General features: G+C 37.6%; 2 protein-coding genes across 2 annotated transcripts in view; both read right to left on the reverse strand.

The window, feature by feature from the left end:
* The window catches only part of LOC141403848 (uncharacterized), a 213481-nt gene extending 194858 nt beyond the window's left edge, over positions 1–18623 (reverse strand). The window contains exon 1 of the mRNA XM_073986887.1: positions 18412–18623. The gene's annotated coding sequence lies outside the window, so the exon portion shown is untranslated. The remainder of the gene's footprint in view (positions 1–18411) is intronic.
* Positions 18440–19881, reverse strand: LOC141403851 (uncharacterized). Its single transcript, XM_073986892.1, has one exon. It carries the CDS (start codon positions 19447–19449, stop codon positions 18706–18708), a length of 744 nt encoding a protein of 247 aa, XP_073842993.1. The 5' UTR covers positions 19450–19881; the 3' UTR covers positions 18440–18705.
* Positions 19882–22276: the final 2395 nt, after the last annotated feature.

Genomic DNA, 22276 nt, shown 5'->3' on the forward strand with positions numbered 1-22276 from the left:
TACCATTAAATTGCTCTTATTTTAATTTCATTTTTATTTCACTTAAAAAAATATACAAAAATTCTTAAGTGGTACTGGGTTTGTAACTTAAACAACAAATTTAATTAAGAATTACAAAAGGCAGTTTTTTTTTAATTAAAATAACGGGAGGGGGAAATAAACAATAATCAACAAATAGGTTATGTCAATGTGGGTGGGAGTTTCGCAATGTAAATTTATTAATATGTAAAAGCCTTGTAACACTTTAAAATCGAGCCAGTTATGCATTTGTTGTGAATTATGCATATGTTGTCGAAAACAGTACAATAACATTTTTGGAGAAGTGTTACATGATCGAAATATTCAGCACATTTCGCCAACACTACGCCGAAAATGTTTGTCCACCTTACAGAAGACGAGTATTCAAACCCTTGCCCCACAGTACCTGCCTGATAAAATCCCCCTTGAAAAAACAAAATCAGAAATCTCATTGTAAATGTTTAATATTCAATTGAACTTTACTACATTAGTACCATTATCGCCCTAGTATGCATCATCTTATTTGTTTTTCTTTTTTTTTCGCTTCTTCTTTGGTATGTTACTATTTAATTTACATTTCTTCGATGTGGATTTTACTTGTGTTTTTTTCTCTATTTGCATTTTCCTGTTTGTTTACACATTTTGGTAAGCCTTTGGCCCTCAAAAAACCCCTCAAAGCCAGAACAATTTTCAGCAAAAAGAAGGCAAAACACAGAAAATGGTACAAGGTCAGTCAGCCAGTTATTTGTTGATGTTTTCATTTATTGATGCTCTTGATGCTGTGTATATAGCGGTGACCGACCATACAAAACGAAAAGCCATGTCCTTTACAAATAAAGCTTTTCAATTTGTTTGCAGTGAATGTTTTAATTACGATTTTGGGGTGTGCACTTGAAAGTTGTCATTATGGTTTTTCTTTTTTGCATTTACGTTTGCTTAGTATGTATTATTTAAAGCTAACAATTTTTTATAATGTTTTAACTCAAAAGGCTTGCTGAAGTTTCAAGTGATTTTGAAACATGGGCCTATTTGGTGGAAGAGGATTCAACCGCGTGTAAAATTTATAATTTCAATAAATAGGAACTTGTTTTAAGCAATGGTCGTTGTAAACTTCAAGTGGACACGGTAAATTTGATAATGATGATATGGTTAAGCATTATGAAAGTAGTACATACTTCCATTAGATACACTACAGTATGCAAAACTTATTCTTCAAAAATGAGTAAAATTGATATTAATAGCAGGTCTGACAAAACCAAATGCATGGATTTATTGGATCGAGAATATTTAACAAATATTAGAGCGCCTTCATCTAATTCCTCCCGCACAAACCTTCACCATTATGTGGTATCCGATGGCCTTCAAATTTCTATCAAATGTCCCTATTTCAACTGTATTTTTATACGCTCAGCCTTTAGGCTCTTTGATAAGTTGAAAATGTGAGGCGGAATCCGTTTCAGGCAATTTGGAGTCGATTTAGTCATGTCCGTCCGTCTGTCTGTCTATCTGGTTAGTTTGAGCGCACAATAACTATCGACAGATTAACTAGTTTTGTTAAAAATATGGTTATCGAAGATGGACCATATCGTCATTTTTGCAAAATTTTTGGAGAATAGCTATTTCTCGGACACTGTAACAGATATTGTGTTTATTGTTTTTTTTTTTTTTTTTTTTTTTTTTTTTTTTTTGTTAAATTACGGTAGCTTTTTTATTATTCCTCAGGCACTAAATTTTATTGAAATTCTAATTTTAGTGGAATAGAATTTTTGGGGAAATACATGAAACAAGGTTTGGTATACGCAAAAAATGCTTGAGTGTGTCCTCTTTCAGCCCATATACTCTTTTGTTCCCGTCGTGTTCCGTCCGTCCCAATATTGGAAAAGTAAAGTAGATGATTGGTGCGTTTGGAAATCTATTCATAGTTCAGCTTTTGAGACAAAACGTTCTGTAATAAATAACACTGTGCAGCAGCATTTTTGAGGGGTGGAAAATTTCGTTGGAGATGCAAGCTCTTGATGGGTATACTAAGAACCCAAATGGAAATTTTCGACATACATAGGTCAAGTTTCTGAGATATCGCGCTATAAAGTTTTTGATTTTTTTCCCTATAATACTTGGGAAAATAGCTCCAAATCTCTGTTTGGCGTTGTTGTAGCTTCAGTTTGAGGTGACATGTCTTCAGTCAAATCGAATTGGCAATAGTTGCAGTTCCAGAACAAAAAAACCGTTTTCTTTAACCGTTTTTAAAGAAAAATATCAATACGCGCAAATATGGTGAACAAAGGCTGGGGGGCGAACAATTCTTTTGGCGATGAAAGTCGATGAAGATAATATTACGAACCCGGAAGGACAGTTATGCCGTAGGTCAAACAAAACATAGTTAAATTCTGAACCAATTCCGAATAAATATCAGAAATGACAATGAAAACGGGACAAAATCGATTAGTTGTCAAAGAGAACCGTACCTAAAATCTTCTGAGCAACATTTTTGTAGAATATTTGGATGTTGAAAAATCTCATCTTGTGGTACTTTCACTACGGTTCAAGAAATAAAGGACGAAAAGGACATGAAAGGCATTGAGTTAGAAGAATGAAATGTTCTACAAAAAGATTCGCCAATCGATTTGACTGAAGACATGTCACCTCAAATTGAAGCTACAACAACGCCAAACATAGATTTGGGGCTATTTTCCCAAGTATTATAGAGAAAAAATCAAAAACTTCATCGCGCGATATCTCAGAAACTTGACCTATGGCGAAAATTCCATTTTGGGTTCTTAGTTTACTAATCAAGGGATATCATATTCAAAAGAAATTTCCACCCCGCCCCCCAAACTTTGAGTTCCATTTTGTGTCACAGTGTAATTAAAATTTCAGGAATTTGTTCAGCAGTTTTTGAGGCTATAAGGAATAAACCAAACAACATTTTGCACGGTACGAAGTTCCCTCTTTAGTCGTTGCTCAACACCTAATTGAATAACTTAATTCCCCATACCAAATTTTGTGAGCGAACAACATTTTGTGAATTTAATGGTGAAATATGAGAGTTACTGCGAAACGATATATCGCTCGAAGCTTATAAGCTATTCCAGTTGTAATATTTATACCCTACACCACTATGTGGAAAGGGTATTATAAATTTGTTATGTCGTCGGAGACCCCCTATGTGGTATACCAATCTTCATATCTCGGCGAGGTAAAGCGATTTTGAGATGTGTGTCCGTCCGTCCGCCCATTATAAATTATAATCAAACTCCAGGCCGCAATTATGGACCGATCGTCACGAAATTTTGTGTAAAGGTCGGGTTCAGTCCAGAATAGATCCCTATTTTTATTGGTGATGATCGTGAAATATTTAGCAGGTGAAATGGACCAAAAACATAATTTTTGTCCGATTTTGTAGCTTATCTGTAGGTCGCAATAATAATCCGATCGCCTCGAAATTTTAAATAAGGTAAGAGTATATGACAAAGAAAAAGTGTGCAATTTGAGATGACGATCAGATAATATTTAGAGGGTCAAATGGACCACAACTTTTGTGCGAAAATTGTGGAAATTTGTAATATACAGCTTATATCTTTATTCCTGCAAGAGACATTCCGGGCAAGTAAGCTATACTTGGAAGAGAAACGCCTGACCTTTCTATTGATGTCAATTGTGTTGGTGTACATGATAAGATAACAGAGTTACAACCTAATATACCCAGTATTTTGTTTGTAGTGTAATCATAAACACGCTAGAGGTAGCAATTATAGCTCAATAATTTGCAGGAGGTAAGAGTATAGGTAAAAGAAGATGCCTACAATTATGGATAATATCAGATCAAGTATTTAGCCGCTGAAATGTACCATTACTTTTGTATGAAAAATAAAAAAATATTTTTGGTCTGTATTTTATTTTATTTTATTTTATTTATATTTACATTTATTTGCAAATTGCAATAACGTGTCTGCTAGATAACGGGCCCACTAACTAATATATAATGGGTTTAGTGTAGAGAACCACATTTTCCCATTCCCACTTTTTACACTCACTCATTGATATGAGAGAAGTCTCCATTGTCCCTTCTGGGATGTTTATGAAACAATTATTATATTATTATTTAAGCTTGGTGTGATGCGGTGCCTGAATTCACAAAGTTTTTACTTACAATAATTTTATTTATTCCATAAAGAAATTTTGATTTGTAGAAAGCTAATTCCCAGAGGTAGTGGTGTAGGGTATCACATGGTCGTCCCCGTCCGACTATAGCCTTGGCTTACTTGTTTTGTTTTTGACAATTTCCTTGTTCAGCTTTAAATCCCAACAAAAACTAATGCTATAAAAATGTCTAGTTAAAATACCCTGGGAAATAATTTTTTGAGAAAAAATATTTTTTCATTTCATAGAATTTTTTCAAAAGAAATTTTTTTTAACGTGGTTTGTGTGGAACCTTTTTTACAATAAATGGAATGAATGTTATTTTAGGCATTAATAGGCAAAAGTTCATTAATTTTTACTACAGGAAATCATTTTTGTGAAAAAATTTCAAAAAGTAGAAAGTCGAGATTTGGACCGAAAACTTTGAAAAACTTAAATCTTCTTTTTATATTCCAATTGTTATTGCTAAGCTAAACCAAAACATTACTAAAATAAATAAGAACATAATGCTCACGATAGACACAATTGATGTCCGGATTATGGAGGTAAGAAAAATATAGATTATAGAGTCTACAATGTAAAAAAATATAGTGTCTGGATTTTCCAGACAATACTGTATGTATATACATTTGAATGTGAGTACATGTATACAAATTGAATTCAATTTACCACAATTCAAATCAATTCATAGCAATTTGCATTAAAATAAAAATACAATTCCAAACCTATCATGGAGCCTTGGTGCTTGTGCCGTTGACATTCGTTGAAAATGAATTTATTGGAAATTGTATGGCAGACAACCATTATATTTTCGTACGGCGTTAAGCCACTTGGGAACAATCCAAAAAAAAAAACGGATGCTTTAAACATGAACATTACAAGGATGTCGATTCTATTGAAAATGCTCGCTCTACTGGCACACTTTCCACTTTCTAATGGACATGTGTCAATTATGGCATCTGACAGCCGGTATTTTTCGGTATCACTGAAAGGCGAATGATGTGAAAAATATGTATACCCATATTAACGTCCGACGTTTGTGAAACTTGTTGTATGTTGGAACAATATGAAAACATTTCGTACAGTTTGAGATTTGTTCAAAACAAAAATCATATTCCAAATAAAAAAATCAACAATGACAACATCATAAATGCTACTTTTTAGAATAGGAAATTTATGTTATGTTTCTGATAATAAAGACACAAATATAATGGGCTAAAATTGAATTTGTATACTGTAAATTATTTTCGTACCAGCATCCCAGTAGGAAAATATAGAATATTGCAACCCAAGTCTATTTAAGCCCAACAATACGGAGCATCTTTCTTGTCGTCATATCTGAACGGCGCACATATGGCAAACATAGGCCAAAAGTTGCTCAAAACTCAAAATATGAAAATCGAGTTTTAACAAGTAAGAAAAGCGTTAAGTTCGGTCGGGCCGAACTTTTTATACCCTCCACCACAAATTTCAGCCATTTCGGTGGATTAATGTGGCCACAACCTTCAAAATACCGAAATTCGGAAGGTACCGTTATATGGGGGCTATATGATGGCGTGGACCTATACCTAAAAATTTCTGGGGGAAAGTTTTATACGCCTAAAGAAGACTAAATACCAAATTTCAGCCATCTCGGTGTGATAATGAGGCTAAGACGTTCAAAATATTGAAAATCGGGAGATATTGTATTATGGGGGCTATATCAACACGTGGACCTATATACACATTTTATGGTAGAAATGTTTCTTAGCCTCTGGAAACACAAAATACAAAGTTACAACCCATTCTTTGGTCAAATGGGTGTAATACATTCAAAATATATTAAAATGACGCGTACTTTATAAGGGGCCTTATGTGGGGGCTATACCAAAACGTGGACCTATATAACCCAACTTTGGTAGGAATGTTTTCTGGCCTCTGAAGACACAAAATACCAAATTACAACCAATTCTGTGGTCAAATGGGTCTAATACATTCAAAATATATTAAAATGACGCGTACTTTATATGGGGCCTTATATGGGGGCTATACCAAAACGTGTACCTATATAACCCAACTTTGGTAGGAATATTTTTTGGCCTCTGGAGACACAAAATACCAAATTACAACCAATTCGGTGGTAAAATGGGCCAAATATCTTAAAAATTCCTTAAAACGACGACGCGTCACGCGTCATTTTGTATGGGGGCTATACGAAAGCGTGGACCTACATAGCCCGCTTTCAATACCAAAAGTCCTACGTAAATATAACATATTTTCCCAAAATTTCATCAACCTACGTCAATCCGTTCGGACGCTAGAGTGATTTCCACAGACGGACAGACGGACAGACGGACAGACGGACAGACGGACGGACATGGCTATATCGATGTAGAATTGCACGCTGATCAAGAATATATATACTTTGTGGGGTCTACAATGATTATTTCGAGTAGTTACAAACGTAGTGACAAACTTAATATACCCCCATCCTATGGTGGAGGGTATAAAAAGAAACTGTTGGTAAACAATAACCTGACCTTTTTCCCCATTCGCTTTTACCATCCGCAACTTTCTGCGCAACAGTCCATTGAACTCAGCCAAAATGAAAGCAAAAAAGTACATTTTCGAATGTTAAAATAAAAATGTAATTAAAAATTAATTAAAAAGTTAAAATAAAACATTAAAATAAAGTTATTTTCGCGGAATATTATTTTTCGAAGTTTTCGTTTTTTGCATCTTCACTCTTTAATAGAGGTAAGTCTCTTCTTTCAGGCATATTTTTTATGATTTCATAATTTCTGAAAGCCGTACTTTCCTGAACCATGGGAAAACTGAATTTACCAATCACCGGTTAAAAAAGCTGCAGCAGCCGCTCTCTACACATTTGCTGGTCGAATACCCGAAATAAGACCAAATTTCCCGGCAGAAGGGACGGGCCTAGCAAATGAGCGTGAAGAGCTTGGTCGTCGAACACTGAACACAGAAGAGTTAGAGAGCTTACTCTTGAAGTCAACAGGCTGGTAGGCGAATATAAGCGGAAAAAGTGGTTAAATCACCTGAAGCAATGCACCATTGGTACAGGTTTAAGTAAATTTGGGGCAACGGTTAAATCACTCACGAATCCGGGAAGGAAGAATGATAGAACGGCTGTTACTTTCAACGGCGTGACAGACCCAAAGAGGTGCGTGTGTAATTTTGACCGGCAATTTATAGAGCACCCTAGAGTGATAGGGAGCAGAGGAGTGTGCTACGACGTCTAAGAAAAGCCATAATTACGATGGGCGATGTTGCAGATGCCATCCGAAACTCGAAATCATCCAAAGCGTTGGACCCACACCGAATATCGATGGTAATGCATAAACAACTGAATGAACACGGAGTTGAGTATTTAAAAAGTATCCTCAACCTGTCGTTAGGCGCCTACTTTGCACCGAAAGCCTGGAAAGAATGGCAGCAGGGTGAATCTTACAGGCCGATTTCACTCCTGTCGCCAGTAGCAAAATTTGTAGAGGTACTACCCCTGCGAGAGAGAAGCTGTTGTCCAACATCAATATGGATTTTTGAAAATTCATAGTTCTACAACAGTATTAGACGCCATATCCACAATATCACTAGAGAACTGAAACAGAACAGGCCGTGCAACCGAACAATAATGGTGGATCTTGACCTATCGAAGGCCTTCGATACCTTCAACCATGCCAAGCAGTTCGAGGATATAGAGAAGACCACTCTCCGGCTGTTATTTGAAACGTTGGGTGATTAACTATATGTGCGGCCGCCAGTCGTCGTTGGAATTCAGAAACAAGAATTAAAAAACCCGTAGAGTGAAGCAAGGAGTTCCCCAAGGTGGGTACTATCTCCGGAACTATTTAACGGCATTGAGATCGTAATGTATGCGGATGATTGTACAATCTTGGCGTCGGGTCCTAGTGCAGTTCTTCCATCTGGGGAATATGAAAATATCCGCCACTAAATCCACGGCCACTCTGTTCACCACTTGGACGCCTGAAATGAGGCTCCCACCGAGCATATTGGTCGATGGCTTACTGATTCCCACCACTAATAACCAAGGTCTAAAGGAGGTTGTTCCGAAGTTCGGAAAAGGGTGGTCGTAGGTTTTTCGGAACTCCGAACTCCTTCCTCTGAACCTCCGACCACCCTCCTCCAAACTTCGGAACAACCTCCTCTGGATCTGCGACCACCCTCCTCCGAACTTCGGAAAAACCTCCTCTGGACCTTCGACCACCCTCCTCTGAACTTCGGCACAACCTTCTCTGGACCTCCGACCACACTCCTCCGAACTTCGGAACAACCTCCTCTGGACCTCCGACCAGCCTCCTCCGAACTTCGGAACAACCTCCTCTGGACCTCCGACCACCCTCTTCCGAACTTCGGAACAACTTCCTCTGGACCTCCGACCACCCTCCTCCTAACTTCAGAACAACCTCCTCTGGACCTCCGACCACCCTCTTCCGAACTTCGGAACAACCTCCTCTGGACCTCCGACCACCCTCCTCCGAACTTCGGAACAACCTCCTCTGGACTTCCGACCACCATCCTCCGAACTTCGGAACAACCTCCTCTGAATCACCGAACAACTTGCTCTTTCCATATTCAGTCCACAGGGGCATCAAAACCTGTTCGCTACTACACACAAACGGCAAAAAATATTTTTTTAACTCGATTTTACTCTTCGAGTAAACTCGTACTCTATTTAGAGTATTTTCACTCGCACTCTTATTTTTAAACCAATAGTACTCGCGAGTGCTCCCAAATAAAATAAAAGAGTGGAGAGTAGACTTATTGTGAAAGTCGTACTCTTCGAGTACTCCCACTCGCAGGTATTTTTCACTCGCGAGTAAAAACGAGCAAATCGGACTTTTTTTCTCGCACTCTTCGAGTACTCCCACTTGCGAGTACTTTTCGCTCGCGAGTAAAAACGAGCAAATCGGAGCTCTGCTACTACCCCAAAATATTGGGTGAAATAGAATGTTTATAGAATGACAGCAGTGGACCATCTTCATGCGGGGACGAAGGTTTTACCGGTGCACCAGCACAACAGGATGTTGTCAATGCTGTACCTGCTTGGCTGTTATCTCCGTTAACATCCCTGTAACGATTTAATAAACAAGCTTCCCCCGCGTCAGGATTTTGAGAGATGTCCAAAGGTATGACAAAGAACCTCTAGACCAACGAGGTAGGCTTGGATAGCATCCACACTGAGACAGTTGCGCAGGCAGTACAGAGATACAGCGTGAATGCCGTACTTGGTCCGTCGCAGCAGAAAAAAGCCGATTGCCAAGACAAACACGAGTGGTTTTAGTCCAATTAAGGGCCAGAATTGACGCCACGATACCCAACACGCCGCATTTGTTTAGCTGCCAACTAACCTATCTCCTGAATCTTTATGGACGCAACCAGTCAGGTTGCAGAATTTTTTAATCTGGATACAGAGGAACCACAACCTGATAATTGAAATAATACACGAACGAACATACATAGATGCGTTGCTACAACAATACGCATAGTTGCGCCAATCTGAAATTATCTCAAATTTCTCAACTGAAATCAATAAAAACATTAATTTTTTTCTGAAGCAAAATCGGAATAATTTATGTAAAACAATTTAAAAAAAATGAAAAAGATCTCTTATTCACGTATCTTATTTATCAAAACTTTTATCAAAACTTTTGATATGTGTATGCGCAAATTGACAAATCTGTTTTTTTTTTCAATTTATCCATGCCTTTTAAATATTCTTTTAGCAGTTTTCTAATCTCGATGCGTAATTACTTAAATCCACTCCAAAGCATCCTATTAGACATAGCATTGATTGAAATAAATTGGCCTTAACTAAATACATTTCATTTCTAACATATTTTCCCTTTGTTATCTTCTGTAAATGCTCTTGACCTTTACCATAATCCCGCATAATGCATGCATGTGTATGGACGAGGAAATACATTCTCATCTTCATGTAACAATAGCTACAACGACTACAACCAACAGATAAACAATATCGTCAAAACCCAAATACACACCATCGCATCAATTATCAGGATAAAATGACAACTCAATGTTAACACAAACGTCCATCCACATGTATAACCAACCATGGATGGATGCACTGTGGTCTGATATAGAAAGGGAAAGGAAGCAAAACTAAATTTAGTTTTACGTCGCAATATGAAGGATACACTGGCGTCAAATGGGTGGTGGGCATCCTCTCTATAAGTATGTTAGATTGTATGTGTAAAGGAAAGTTTCCTTATGTTGATGTTGTTGGTTCCAAGAAATCTGTATCCTTGCCAATATTGTTTCACTATTACATGTCCAAGATGCGTGCCAAGGCAGTGGCAGTAACACAATAAGAACTAAAATAGGTTTCAGCTTTCTTTCTTTGTTTTTTTTTCTGAGTTTTTGGTTACTTTTTGTGAAGGAAAAACTTTCATTTGCACGAAACCTAAAAACAAATCATAACAAAGGATTACATGGCGTAGTAAGAAGCATGAAATAGGGTTAACATTTCAAAAAACGCAGGAGGTTTCGCAAATCTAATAAAGTATAATATTTAAAATTGTAGGGTAATTTTTAAATACTATATTTATGGTCTGTTCCTTTACTTAAGAAAATTGTAAAACTGGAAAATGTAGTAAAAGTTGTAAACTGCTACCATATGAATTGTATGGTGTCTGAAGTAAAGGAACGCTTTTGGAGTAAAAAGTGGTAAAACTTGAAGATTCTTGCACGTAAAGGAACAGAGCTTTAGTTAAAAATCTTCTAGCAGGAAATACATATTGAATTTATTTATTGTATTTAACCTGTTCATGCGGCAAGCTCCATCGTGAACCACTAATTGTGTGCAATAATCTCCCACTAATGTCGAATGTGGAAGCCTTGATCTCACAACAAATAACAGCTATGCCCCACGGAAAAAAGCTGAGGCATGCTAGTTGAATAAAGACTCGGTAAAGTTCACAAGAACAAATATGTCTTTCTGGAAGCAATATATTCACAAAATGTATGACAAATTTTCGATTCGTGGCGGGCGGGAATCCTTAAAAACAACAAACATACATCCCTGATGGGGGCCATACCAACGTAGACCTATGTCTAACATATTTCATGGATAACTTTGCTTGACTACAAATTAAATTACAGAATATTCAGACAGATAATGTAGATAAAATCGTCAAAATAACTAAAATCGATTGGTATTCTAAACACCAAGTTACAGCTGATTCGGTTTGAAAATGTATAAATACCATATTATAGCTAATTCGGTACGAAAATATAGCTACTAACCTCAAAATCCCTGAAGTCGGGCGGTACTGTTATATGGGGCTATACCAAAATATGGATATATGTATGTCCACAATTTAGGATGGAGAAATTTTTTAAGCACTTCGAACCTTAAATGCCAAATGTCGGATAATTCGGTCAGAATATATAGACGCAAACGTTAACATATTTGAAATCGTGTGGAACCGTTATATGGGGGCTATTCCAAAACGCCGACCTATGTTCACAATTTTTGGTAGAAAAGTTTCCTTTCCTAGTGAGGAACCCTATATGCCAAATAATAACTAAACTATATTCGGTCTGAAAATGTAGCCAAAAACTGAAATCTGAAAATATCTGAATCAGTGGTGACAAAGGCTGTCACTCAGCCTCAAAAATTCTACAACCTGGACTTCCATAAAGAATCAGGAGACAGGTGAGTGGGGTTAGCTGGGTAGCTAAACAATATGTTGGATATCGTGGCATCAATCCCGGCCCAATATGAATTGAGGCGGATGCACCACTCGTGTTTGCCTTAGCAGCTGACGTTCTTCTGCTGTGATGAATGGGGGTTGGTCTCCAAGAACGATATTCACACTGTATCTCCGTACTGCCTGCGCGACTGCATCAGTGTAAATGGTATCTTCTAACGTGTCTGGGTGGGAGAAGCCTATCCACTAAATCGTGACAGGAATACTCACTGCGATAACACCCAAGCAGAACCTGCATTGACAACATCCCGTTGCACCGGTGTCATGAGGAGGCACCCGGTTACAGTCCTCAGGACGGCATTCTGACAGGTTTGAATATTATTTCACTGTGTGCGCTAACATTTGCACACCACGCTAGCACTGCATAGCTTACCACAGACCGGCCAACAAGGTTTCTTTGTCAACACTCCAAGGGCTGTCGGCCAGCGACTTGATAGCCTTGTTCCTACTTCTGATCATACCGCAAACAGCAGTGGTTTTGTGGATTACTTAAACATGTGATCAAACGTTAACTCAATATTTTGGTGTAGTTAGTGGTCGGAATCATGACACTATGTACCAATATGCTCAGTGGAAGCCTTATTTCATCCGTTTAAGTAATGAACAGTATGGAAGTGGATTTAGTAACGAATACAATCGAACTTCTCTCTACGGAACTTCCCTGTAATGAATTCTTCTCTATAACGAAGTTTTTTGAGCACACACAAAAATCTCTCGATAACGAATTTCCTATACCATAGTAATTAATTGGTCCATCGGTCAGAAGGAAGAACTGCCCTAAGCCAGCTACATATGTAGATATTTAACGTATAACATATGTCACCTGGAGAGTGTGGAATTTCGGAGAAGTAAAGATTAAACAGTTCCGGAGATATCACCCGCTTTGGGGTACTTCCTATTTCATTTTACGGATTTCGGGCATCTTGTTTCTGAATTCCACAAATGACTGGAGTTCATACATATTGTTGATTATCCAAAGTTTTAAACACGGATGGCTGGTAGCCTTCTCCATATCCCCGAACAGCTTGCCATGATTGATGGTATCGAAGGCCTTCGATAGCTCAAGTGCCACCATGACTGTTGGGTCGCACGGCTGTTCTGGTTCAGTCCTCTACTGTGGCTTCTAATGCTGTTGTAGTTCTATGCATTTTCGGAATACACATTGATGTTGGAGAACTGGAAAACAGCTTCTCATCGTGGGGAGGAGTAGTGTCCCTAGACTCGTTGCTACTGGCGACAGGAGGGAAATCGGCCTGTACGAGTCATCTGTGCTGAAATCCTTGCCTGGCTTCAGTAGCGAGACCACCGTGCCAACATGCCAGGCTTTTGGTACAATAACGCTTTTTATGATTTCATGTTTCGGATGACGTTTGCAACATTGCCAATCTAATATTATGGTGGTACCTCCTCGGCTTGGAAGGCTCTTATAATATGTCGCCTTATCACTGTTGAGGTGCTCTATAACCTACCGGTTAATATAACTCGCGTACTTCTTCGGGTCAGTTACTGTCACATCGTGAAAGTTACAGCCGTTCTATTATGCTTACTGCCCGGATTCGAAACTGATTCAACCCTTGCCCACAATTTACTTAATTCTGCATTGCCACTTTTTTTCGCTCATGTTCGATTACACTGTGCAACATTTTTAAGGTAATCTTGTGCAAACAATTTGAGCTGAGGATTTTTTGAAAGTACAAACCCAAACTTCAAAAACCCTAGTTGGGTTTTGTTGTGTCAGATCCAGCTTGGATGATATCGCCCCATCTAAGCATGGTTAAATACTGGCTTTTTAAGGAAAAAACGGGGCTATATCTCTGAAACCAATGCGAATCATCTTCTGAGCTCTGAAGCAAATTTGTAGATAAGGGCAAGAATAAAATATTTGGTGAAATAGTGAACTCGAAAAACAACATTTATTGCCTCAAACTTTATAAAATATCGAAAATTTCACTAATTTGTATACATTTCGCACCATATCTCCAAACCCGTTATTTTTTCTTAATGTTTTCTTTCGGAAAAATATTCCCTGGGATGTTATACACAACTCTTCAGAGTATGTCATTGTTGTGGAATGCCTCTATCATGTTATTTTTAGTATATTTTTCAACGACCATTTAATAAATAAATCAATAATGTGGTGAAATCCGAAATGCGAGAATAAACTGTTGGTGTGAACTGTGTTTGAAATACGGGCTGTAAAAGATATGATGCAAAATACCACAGAAACGACATGAAGTAAGCATTTTGGATTTTCAGATTGTTCTGAAGAACTGCTGAGAACTTTATTTGGAATATTTTTTACAAGAGGTCCCTTTTTTCAATCCCCAATAGTTTAGCTGATACTGACCAGAATTTCAGCAATTATGTAAAATTTTCTATATTTTATCGATTTTGATTCTTATGTGGTCTGCTCAGGAGATAAGTTCTACTAGTTTAGGGCTACAATATTGCCAAAGACAGCATGGTCAATTTCCTAATCGCTTCCGAGATAAAGCTCAGATAAATTCAAATAACTGTAGTTTTAGCCCGGTTTAGATGAGGCCATAAAATCCGAATTGGATCTGACAGGACAAAATCCAACTAGGGTTATTTTAGTCTTTCAAAAAATTCATACTAGAAGTTGTTTGCATTTTCAGTGTTGCATAGTGTTACTAGCCTGTTGACTTCAAGAGTAAGTTGTCTAACTCTTGGGTGTTCAGGGTTCGTACGTCGAAGATCATCACGCTCATTTGCTAGTACCGTTGCCTCTGCTGGGGAATCTGGTCCAATTTCCGATATTCGACCATCAAATAAGTTCTCTCAGCTACCCGATGATCTAAGGGAATGGGCAGCAAGCTCTTTGAAGCGACGGTTGGTAAATTCTCTGAACCCTTTACTTAATTCTGCATTGCTCAGATGGTATAGCGACTTTTTTCCGCTCATGGTTGATTACTAGCCTGTTGACTTCAAGAGTAAATTGTCTAGCTCTTGGGTCTTCAGAGTTCGTACGTCGAAGGTCATCACGCTCGTTCGCTAGTACCGTTGCCTCTGCTGGGGAATCTGGTCTAATTTCGGGTATTCGACCATCAAACAAGTTTTCTCAGCTACCCGAAGTTCTAAGGGAATGGGCAGCAAGCTCTTTGAAGCGATGGTTGGTAAAATCTCTTAACTCTTGCCAATCAGCTTTTCCATGGTTCAGGAAAGTACGGCGTTCAGAGGTTATGAAATCGAGTGGTCTATTGACGGATACGATGATAGGAGTTGGTCCGAGCCAAGAGAAATTACGGGTTGCCAGGATACGTCATTTATCAGACCTGGTGCCACAATGATGATATCTAGCAATCTGTGGCTATCTAATAGTATTATCGTAGGAGCGTCTTCATTAACCGTCCAAAACGTGGAGATATCAAATTGATCGTCAGCCCTTTATGGCATATTTAAATGGCATATTTAAATTTGTCATTAAAAGACAAAAATTATAAAAATAAGCATATAATGACAGATAACAAGAAATACTATAATAAAATGCAAAAAAAAAAACACAAAAATATGCGAAAACATCCGAGTTTTACCTCAATTTTTGCAACAATTTTTTGTGGCGTTTAAACGACCAGTGGCTTCATGAGGGTTAAATCAAGATACAGATTATAATTTTTAAGATATAGGTTTATAATTTTGTACGGATGGTTCTATTACTCCTACAATGTTTGGCATTGAAAGTGGGCTATATCGGTCCACGTTCTGATATAGTCCCCATTGAACTGTACCTCTGATATAGTCCCCATAGAACAGTACCTCCCGACCTCACCGAAAAGGTTAAATTTTGGTATTAAGTCTTCGTTAGGGCTATTAAATTTTCGACCAGAAAATTTTAAATGTCCACCCTTTCATATAGCACCCATAGAACGGTACTTTCCGATTTTCAGTATTTTGAAAGTTGTGGCCTCAATCTCCCATCGAAATAGTTGCAATTTGGTATTTATTCCTTTTTGGGGGTATAAAACGTTCCACCTGAAATTTCTCGGCATAGGTTCACGTCCTTATATAGCACCCATAGAACGGTACCTCCCGATATTCAGTATTTCGAAGGTTGTGGCCTCAATATCCCACCGAAATGGCTTAAAATTGGTATTTAGTCTTCGTTGGAGGTATAGAACTTTCCACCAGAAATTTGTCCGCATAGGCCCATGTTTTCATATAGCCCGCGTAGAAGGGTACACCCGGTTTTCGGTATTTTGAAGTTTGTGTTGTCAATATTCCACCGAAATGGCTGAAATTTGTTATTTAGTCATCCATGTCGGTATAAAATAGTCCAAAATAGGATTATCAGTATAGGTCCTCGTCTTCATATAGCCCCCATAGTACGGAAGCTGCCGATTTTCGGTATTTTGAAGGTTTTAGCCACATTAAATTACCGAAATGTCTGAAAATTTTTAGAACGTTTTCTCAGATTGAAAGTTAATACGATACCGCTCGATGTGAAGTCTATTAAAAGATTAGTCTACTGTTGGGGTTGTAACTTGGTAATTCGGATTCTCAATGCGTAGAAAAAGCTCCACGGAGAAAATGATAATATATATATATATTCATGTTTTAGTGTATTTCCAATATGAAGGTACCTTAAGATTTTAAGTATTTTGAAGGTTCTACACGCACTCTCCCAATTGAATGACTGTAACGTGATATTTCTGATTCTGAATGGGTTGAAAACATCATCATGTCTCATTGGTATTAAACTTTATTTAAAAGAAAGCGATATTCTTCTGTTAGCGTGGCTGAAGAGCGTCGTACTTTCTTAAACGAAAGGAAGGTAATTGTTCCAATACATTTCATGGTGGAGGGTACAAAAAGTTCGGTTCGGCCGAACTTTACGCCGCACAGAGGGGAAATGTGTGTTAAAAGTTGATCAAAAGCCCTAGAAAGCTCATTTACAGTCGGATTGATGTAAAATTTTGCACAAAGCATATCTTCTGTACAAGGATTAATCCTATAGAAAATAATGAAAATCGGTCCAGATTTGGATGCAGCTTCCATATATATTCGCATCTGATATGAGATAAAAATTCACCAAAATCACTGAAATTTTACACATGCAACCTGAACTAGCCTAAAAAAACATTGAGCAAATTTTCAAACAAATCGGTACAGATGTATATATAGTCCCATATACATATATTTCATTCCAAATTTTATTTTTTGAAACTTACTTAAATTAACTTTTACTCAATTCACATGGGAAAAGCCGCGAATGTTTCTGAATAATGCAAACATATTTGATAGGTAGTGGTTTAGTCAGATAAATAAGAGCCTCGGTTATAAGGCGGAACAAAATTTAGTGTGAGTAAACCTTGCAATTTCCATAAAAAAATATTTCCTATTTTAGTTAAGAAAAATTAGATTTTTTCGGAATGGCGCAAATATGCGCAATTTTTTATGATTGAATCTGTTATTTGAGACTCAAGCGCATAAAACATTAGAAGAAACTATGGTCGGGAAACGACGGGGAAATAGACTTTTTCACTATTGAAATTGTAGTAATCTTAAAAATTATCATAAAAAGTTTTCATAAAGAGGATATGTATCACCATTATTAAAGAACAAAAATGTAAAATCAATCTAAAAAATTTTAAATGCTAATCTTGTTCGGAGACTGTACAAAAACAATAAATCTTGAAAAATATAAATTTTCGCGAAAATAATGTCATTTTAATGTTCACCTAATTTCTTAGTTTTCGAAAATTTACTTTTTGTTTTCAGTATGGCTGAGTTCAATCGACTGCTGCATTGGATTGGTTAATCTTACAAAGTCGAGGATGGTTATAGCAAATGTAGAAAAGAGTCTGGTTGCCGTTTATCAACATTTTTTTCCATAAAAACGATTATCATATTTTGAGTTTTGAGCAACTTTAGGCCTAGGTTTCCCCTCTGTGCGCCGTTCTCACTTGTTGTTATTATTGTTGGACTACTTGCATAATACTTCTGATTTTGTCTTCAAGCAAACGACGAGCTGTTTTTGCAAAGAAGAATCAAACATTTTATCACAATTATCTGCCATTTTTCATAAATTAATACAAAAAAATATTAATTTTTCCGATTCAAAAACATTACCTTGGCAAAACTGTATGTACTCATAACCCTCCCAGATAAACAGCAAGTTCTTGTCCCACTTAAAATATTCCTCCCGAACTTTGGAAAACGTTGGAACACTGTCATATTTTTGAAAACACTGCCTAACACATTTTCCCAAACACAAGGCGGAACTGTGTATTTTATTCATGGACAAAACAAGTGAGGCGGACAGCACAACAACGACAAATGACTCAATTAAAGTTTCATGCAAAAAGGCTTTCACAAAAACAAATTCTCTAATAGAGAAGTGAAATGAAATGTCAGGATAAAAAGGGACAAAGGATAATATACAAAACGGGATTTTCTTGTGTTTGCTTTTTTTGTGTTTTGTTTCACTGCTTTGTTTTTGTTTTCCTATTAAACTTTGTTGCTGTTTTACTTTAATACTTACTACTATGTTAAGTTGCTGTTGTTGTTTGTTTTATGTTTTTTGGTTATGTTGCGTTACTACACTTTGGTTTCTATTACATTTTGGTTGGTTGTTGCTTTATTTTGCTATGCACTTAAGTTTTAGAATATAATTCTTTGAATATTTGTTGCTGTTGCTGTTCTACTTGCTTTGTGTTAATTGCGGTGTTTGTGTGTGAATGTATGTATTGGTTGGTTACTGGAGGAGTTGTTTTTAAAAACAATGGCTACGTCTTTTCGCCACTAGTGTTGATTTTGTCGGCGTATTATCGTTGTCCTAAGATTTCTTAGCCTCGGCCGACCCAGCTGTTGAGGGTTTGCTGACACGCGATTTCTTGAGCAAAAAACACGTTAAAAACTCTATGGATGAGGTGACTTTCTGTAAACTCTCCTCCGACGATGAATTAGTTCCCTCCAGGCATTTACTGTGCAAACGATAGCTCATACTGGGCTTTTCCTTGGTCGATGTTGTGGCTGCAGCAGCAGCGGCTGCTGCTGCCGCTGTGGCACTACGTGGCGGCAGGGGTGGTGGTGTCGATAACGATGCTGATGAAGTGCAAGGCTCCGGATGACGATAGTAATTTTTACCGCATTTCTTTGACAAATTAAACAACTGCATTGAATTGTCAATGCTATCGCTGGCATCGGGGCGATTTGAATTCAAGGCCGATACGAACTTTTGGGCCGAGGACGTTGTGGCCTGTCCGGCTTTGTCATTGTCACGGCTATCCTTGCTCGAACTCTCATATTGTTCCTCGTTATCCTCTTCGTCGTTCTCGGCCGGTGAGGTGAGATTATTCTGTGGCTCCATGCCATAGCGGAAGGCCGATCTGTAACGTGAATGATGTCTTCCCTCGGGTTGCATCCATTCGGTTCCAGCCGGTAGGGACAATTGTATGGTCGGAGTTCGATAGTATTGGCGATGAGGATGGAAACCCAAACCGAAATCGTCCATGTACGATTGGGAATTGATGTTGTCCAGCTCATCGGCTACGCTAAGGAGAAATGGTAACGTTGACATGGTTTCCTTTTGTAAGGTTTGTCTGTAATTGGGATTTCCTCCAATTTTTATAGGATTTTTACTAAGCACTTTAAAGCAGTAAGGAAATTTTTTATTGTAAAAAAAATATTAGAGGGCAGTAAATTTTGCACCACTTAGAAAACTTTTTTATTATTTCTTTCTTCTTTTTGTATCAGCGGTTGATACAACAATTATTATTTTTTATTTTTTGTTATTTAGTTGAAATGTTAAAAATCCGCTTTTAAAAATTTCTTTTATAATTTAAAACATTTGTGTATATTTTTTTCTTATTCTTCTTATTCCTTTTTACTATTCCCACTTGAAAAATGTGCACCAAATATTTGCTATGTGTAAAAACACTATTTTTTGATGGCCCGTCTGCTTGTAATTCTAAAGGAGCGTCCACGTTCTTAACTCTTCGGTGTTTTTCTATAAACTGAAAATTGCATTCCCTGCAAAAAGGGTATATGAGAAACTCACAACAATCAGACACGATAGCGCGCACAAACACACACACACATACATATTCCTACTCGTCTGAGATACGCAAAACGACCCCTTCGGACGACAACGACGACAATTTTAATGATGGCTACAATGATACGGCATTGAAGACAGCAGAAAGCAACAACATGTGTGTTTTGGTTTACTCACTATATTGGTATACCGTTACATGTGTATCCATCTCTGTGTGTGCCTGTGTATGGCAAACTAAATTCTTCGCAACACCTTTCATTGCTCTCTGCTCATCACCGCATGCAATGATTGTTTGGTTGGTTATTTGTAACTGTTGTTTACACTTAATGTTTGTTTACATTCTCCAACATTTTATGGGGTTTTTGCTACGATTTGTCTCTCATTCTCAGTTCTCTCTGGCTCTATCCAGTTTTATGTATATGTCGCAAATTTGTGGCGTTGCCATATTGCTAAATCTCGGAGTGTTTGTAAATATGCTATGTGTTTAGGAAAATGCAGTTTACGCGGGAGTATGCTGAGTGCGTATACTTTATGATAACACGTATTCGCCACTGGGTAAAGCAATAAGTACTCTTACAAACAAACAAACAAATGTTTATTAGTACTTTGAAATTGAACTTTATCTGAACAAATTATGGATTTATGGGGAGTTTTACACATACTATACACCGGAAGGAGAGCTCTGATTGCACCACATAGTGTGGTAAGATTTAATTTCTCTATATATACAACAAAAACATGTTTTTGGTTTATTCGGAAAGTGATGCAGGCTATGGTTTTGAAATCTCGGAAATTTAACAGCAAAAGTGGAGATATCTAGAGAACAGTAGTAACTCCAGTTTCCAAAAAAAAAAAAAAAAAGTCCAGACCCTATACCAAGGGAGCCGATTTTATGCAGCGTATTGACTCGGTGGAATCGTCCACCAGAGACCGTTACTTCAACAATTATATTTTATTAATTCTCTTTCGAGTTGAGCTGTTAGGCCTTTAGAGATACATTGAAAAATTAGGAGTCTACCGAAGTCCCACGCATCCAACCATTACACTACGTTTCACGGGTGGTAAATCCGATCTTCAGGTGTATTAGGATGTTGTTTTTGTGGCAGACGAAGGCAAAGCTTGGTAACTGGTATATATATCGAACTTCATTAGATAAATGTATATGCGAAATTATGTCAGTCTAAAGGCCTAACAGCTCAACTCGAAAGAGAATTAATTAAATATCACTATAAATGGCCTTCGCCTTAATAAGGCAAAAATAAAAAATAATTTCAGCATGAGCCAGGCTGGGATTCGAACCTGGGTCTCCGACAACTGAGTGTCAAGGTTGCCGGCGTCTTAGCGTTCTAAGCCACCATCAACTTGTCAAAACTTTAGTAGACAATAATTGATGATCAAAAAATAAAATCTTCTGATATAGAAGAGCAATTACTAATGATGTAGGAATAAAACTTACCATAGTATTTGTGAACATTAAAAAATGGGATTACCAAGCAGGACTATAGGAAAAGTTTGGAGTTTCAATTAACTGACATAATTTCGCATATACATTTATCTAATGAAGTTCGATATATATACCAGTTACCAAGCTTTGCCTTCGTCTGCCACAAAAACAACATCCTAATACACCTGAAGATCGGATTTACCACCCGTGAAACGTAGTGTAATGGTTGGATGCGTGGGACTTCGGTAGACTCCTAATTTTTCAATGTATCTCTAAAGGCCTAACAGCTCAACTCGAACGAGAATTAATTAAATATCACTATAAATGGCCTTCGCCTTAATAAGGCAAAAATAAAAAATTATATTTTATATTTGTATTTTTTTCACCATGGGAGCGGCAGTATATTCCGCAATGCCTGCTCCGAGCTGTTTTGGTCCATGCTGGACCATGGATTTATTCCATTTACCAGATGTACGTCCAACAGAGGTAATAATCGGTGAGATGTAATGGACCTAGGGAGAGAGTGTACTTCTGCAGTGCGATTCTCTAACTCATTTGTTGAGTTACCGACAAAAATAAATAAAAGTTGACAACACTCGTACGACTACTTTTTATTCGTCGCTAACTTACCGAAAAACATCGTTAATTACCGAAATGATAAGCATTTTAATTTTACCGATATTTGTCGGTAACTAAAAAAATGAGTTAGAGAATCGCACTACTGATGCTGCTCAGGTCTAAGCAGACTCCAGGAATACTACGATAGGAGTTATGTCGATGCCTACAGCGTCGGAAAATCTCCCATCGTGTCTCCAAATTGGTCGTTGGAATACACCCCAACAGTCACCCCAACAACAACAAACGTCATCAGCATGGGTTCCGTAAGCAGCACAGCACAACAACAAT

The sequence above is a fragment of the Musca autumnalis genome, unplaced genomic scaffold (genome assembly GCF_047663935.1).
Source record: "Musca autumnalis isolate F117 unplaced genomic scaffold, ASM4766393v1 scaffold_4, whole genome shotgun sequence".
In the NCBI taxonomy this organism is placed as follows: domain Eukaryota; kingdom Metazoa; phylum Arthropoda; class Insecta; order Diptera; family Muscidae; genus Musca; species Musca autumnalis.